Here is a 3,990-nt window from a genome sequence, read left to right as displayed (position 1 = left end):
ACCTAAATTTTAGAATGCGAATTTTACAAAATATTAGCAACAACTTTCCTTAAAATAATGAAATTTTATTTAAAATAAAGTTTATAATCTTTGCTTCAAAAAATTTTTTTTTATTAAATTTAGAACACAAATTTTCGAAATTTGCGCCCCTCCATTAAAAGCGTATACTTTTGAAGTAGAGGTGTGCATGTGAGTAATATTTTACTGACGCTCACGCACCCTCATGACGGAAAAATCCTACTCACGCACGGTATTTTCACGCACACTCACGAAGAGAACATTTGTACTCTCTTACTAAAATGTCGTGACTCACGAAAAATATCGTAGCTCACGAATAATTTTATGAGTAATTTACCTGCGGGACCTGGCTGAAAACATGAGCATGATTAAAATCGAGAGTTTTTTTTAACTTTTAACATCCTAGGAGTCAGTAACATTGCAAATGAATTTAACTCGTAAGCGTTTTATGTTCGTGAGTAGAATTATTTTCGTGAGCGTATTTTTCCGAAATTCGTTACTCTCGCACACTCGCGAAAATATTATTTTGGCGACTCACGATCACGCACGACATTAGGTTTGTTAATCACCCTCACGCACACTCACGCCGTTGCCATAAGCGTGACTCAAGACTCACGCCTGAGTCACGACAATTTCGTGTCACGTACACACCTCTACTTTGAAGTAAAGCAAATTTTCCCCAAAGTAAAGAAACACCTTTTTGATTTACCGAAATCGTCCTCAAATTAACTGAAATATTAAATCTTTAGATTTAAGATAAACGCTTCAAATATAGGCTATAACTTATTTTGAGGATTTAGCGTCTTTGGTTTAATGTTCTTTTTTTTGGAATTAAGAAAAAAGTTTACTTTGAAGTATCCGTTATAATTTCCGTGTTTAAACTTTGGAGTTGTTTATTCGTGAATAACTTTATTAATACGAGTATATAATTAAGTTTGACAAAATTTTCTATAGAAATAAAATTTTGCCAAAATTTTCTATAGAAATAAAATTTTGACAAAATTTTCTATAGGAATAAAATTTTTACGAAATTTTCTATAGAAATAAAATTTTAACAACATTTTCTATAGAAATAAAATGTAGACAAAATTTTCTATAAATAAAAATTTTGGTAGATTATTTTTGGCTCGAGTGGCAACCATGATTATGAACCGATGTGGACCAATTTTTTGTGATTGGGGATCGGCTATACATAACTATAGACCGATATGGATCAATTTTGGCATGGTTATTAGCGGCCATGCACTAACACCACGTTCCAAATTTCAACCGGATAGAATGAACTTTGCTCCTCCAAGAGGCTCCGGAGATCAAATCTGGGGAACGGTTTATATGGGGGCTATATATAATTATGGACCGATATGGACCAATTTTTGCATGGTTGTTAAAGAACACCGCGAAAAGAGAATGAAAATTCGATAAATGAGATCTGTAGCCTAATTTTAATTTTAGTGATCCTAAAGACTGATAGGTTGCTAAAAATTTCTTTGTTTTAAAGAAGTTCGGAATCAATACCAAAATCCTTAAGGGAAGGTCGAAATCTTTAGATCCAAGTAACCTTTTTTTGGAGTATAGTAATTATAATTTCGGACAAAGTAAAGGGTCGTCCTATCAAGCGAATTTGAATTTTTGAATACTTCGCACATGTTTCTTTGGAAAATTTTCCATAAAACCTGTTAACTAGAAATTGTTTCAAAATTCAATGCCCCTCAAATTAGGAGCAAATTTAAAAAATTAAATTACACATTTGTTTTGCATTTTTATTTGTTGTCGCATTTATTTTTATGGTATTTTTGTGTAAAGATTTTTGGAATGCATTTTTTCGCATTTCATGCTGTAATCATCCACGAGAGCTTAATTCTCAAGGACTCCGATTTAATGACTATCAGAGGTAGAGTGTTTTGGATGGAAGCCATGATCATCGGCATAATACTCTACCTTATGGACTTTGCCATCATGATGATCCTTCCAGGAGTAGGAACCATGGACAAGAATGGCATGTTCCTTGCCATAATCCTTGACTTCACCATTTTCATGGCGATGGATGCCATCACTGGTCTCGGTACTAAAATAATTTGAGAAAGCTACTATAGATAATTTTTTTAAAGGTTTACGAAAAACACTTACTCGAATGAATACTCATGATGATCAATCTTGGAGTGTGACTTTACAATCTCTGCATGTTCATCAGGAGTAGGAGCAGCAAAGGCAATGGCAAATAAAGCCACAACAACAATTAGGAATTTCATGTTTGCGTTGTTTTTTTTCAATTGTTCTACCCGACGATTTACTGAACCAAATGGATATTGAATTTAACAAATTCGAAGTGTTTTATACTTAAGCGATTGTTGGATTTCGATGGTTATTGCCTGTAAACAGTCATAATTGTCATAGAAAACTTGTTCCACGTAATTGATTTTAAATAATTAATAATTACTTTGACGACGTGTTAATTGACGAAAATATTTAACTACGCTCTCAAATTCCTTTCAACTTTGTGTTTTTGTAAATGTAACGTGTTTTTGTAAATGTAACGATATAGTTTCCTACAGCGGCAAATATTTTTCTCAATTTATGTATTATTGGGATTCGAAAATGTATTCACATCGCAATTTTTTAAACCTAAACCACATAGTGGTTAGGATATAATAACTTTGATTCGCAAAAAAATTCGTCACCTCCTGAGTCAATATACACCCTCGAAAAATCGCCTCTGTAACATATACTCCAAAAAATATTTTGCTTCAAGCATATATGTATACATTTTCAGAATACTTTCAAACAAAAAATTGTTTGCATTGTACAAACATATTATGTTTCAACCTAAGCATATCTTTTTGAAGTGCCCAAGTAGTACATATATATGACGTTTCTAAACATATATATGTTTATATGAAACTTATAAATTAATATACATATGTTTGTATCCATATTGTCATGAGTCTTTACCAACGCACTGAAATTTTCGATTCAAAAATTTGAAATGAAAGCAGTGATTAATAAAAATCTACACGAAAAGGCTCGTCCGGTTCCAACATGTTATCTTTACAAGGGCGATTTGGAAACTTCTTAGCCTATCAATGAAAGAGAATAGTTAGCTTTCTTTTCTTTTCTTTTTATACCCTTCACCATAGGATGGGGGGTATATTAACTTTGTCATTCCGTTTGTAACACATCGAAATATTGCTCTAAGACCCCATAAAGTATATATATTCTGGGCCGTGGTGACATTCTGAGTCGATCTGAGCATGTTCGTCCGTCCGTCCGTCCGTCCGTCCGTCTGTTGAAATCACGCTAACTTCCGAACGAAACAAGCTATCGACTTGAAACTTGGCACAAGTAGTTTTTATTGATGTAGGTCGGATGGTATTGCAAATGGGCCATATCGGTCCACTTTTACGTATAGCCCCCATATAAACGGACCCCCAAATTTGACTTGCGAGGCCTCTAAGAGAAGCAAATTTCATCCGATCTGGCTAAAATTTGGTACATGGTGTTAGTATATGGTCTCTAACAACCATGCAAAAATTGGTCCATATCGGTCCATAATTATATATAGCCCCCATATAAACCGATCCCCCGATTTGGCTTGCGAGGCCTCTAAGAGAAGCAAATTTCTTCCGATCAGGCTGAAATTTGGTACATATTGTTAGTATATGGTCTCTAACAACCGTGCAAAAATTGGTCCACATCGGACCATAATTATATATAGCCCCCATATAAACCGATCCCCCGATTTGGCTTGCGAGGCCTCTAAGAGAGGCAAATTTCATCCGATCCGGCTGAAATTTGGTACATGGTGTAAGTATGTGGTCTCTAACAACCGTGTAAAAATTGGTCCACATCGGTCCATAATTATATATAGCCCCCATATAAACCGATCCCCCGATTTGGCTTGCGAGGCCTCTAAGAGAAGCAAATTTCATCCGATCCGGCTGAAATTTGATACATAGTGTTAGTATACGGTCTCTA

The 3,990-nt window shown here is 34.6% G+C and overlaps 1 protein-coding gene across 1 annotated transcript; it reads right to left on the bottom strand.

Annotated features, from left to right (window-relative positions):
• Positions 1 to 1,764: 1,764 nt before the first annotated feature.
• LOC142242099 (larval cuticle protein 65Ab1-like) lies at positions 1,765 to 2,336 on the bottom strand. The gene is made up of 2 exons (XM_075313967.1): positions 2,146 to 2,336; positions 1,765 to 2,083 (listed from the first exon to the last, which is right to left on the bottom strand). The coding sequence occupies exons 1-2, from the start codon at positions 2,265 to 2,267 to the stop codon at positions 1,894 to 1,896; spliced, it is 312 nt and encodes a 103-aa protein (XP_075170082.1). The 5' UTR covers positions 2,268 to 2,336; the 3' UTR covers positions 1,765 to 1,893.
• Between the last annotated feature and the right edge of the window lie 1,654 nt (positions 2,337 to 3,990).

This window comes from Haematobia irritans, chromosome 1, assembly GCF_050003625.1.
Source record: "Haematobia irritans isolate KBUSLIRL chromosome 1, ASM5000362v1, whole genome shotgun sequence".
In the NCBI taxonomy this organism is placed as follows: Eukaryota; Metazoa; Arthropoda; class Insecta; order Diptera; family Muscidae; genus Haematobia; species Haematobia irritans.
The sequence above is the reverse complement of the archived record's forward strand: the minus strand, read 5'-3'. Positions and strand labels throughout refer to the sequence as shown.

Excerpts from the sequence above, each read along its gene's own strand:
- LOC142242099 (XM_075313967.1), bottom strand. The coding sequence starts at position 2,267 with ATGAAATTCCTAATTGTTGTTGTGGCTTTATTTGCCATTGCCTTTGCT. Across the intron at positions 2,084-2,145 it reads CATCATGAGTATTCATTCGA|TACCGAGACCAGTGATGGCA; the intron begins GTAAGTGTTTTT and ends AAATTATTTTAG.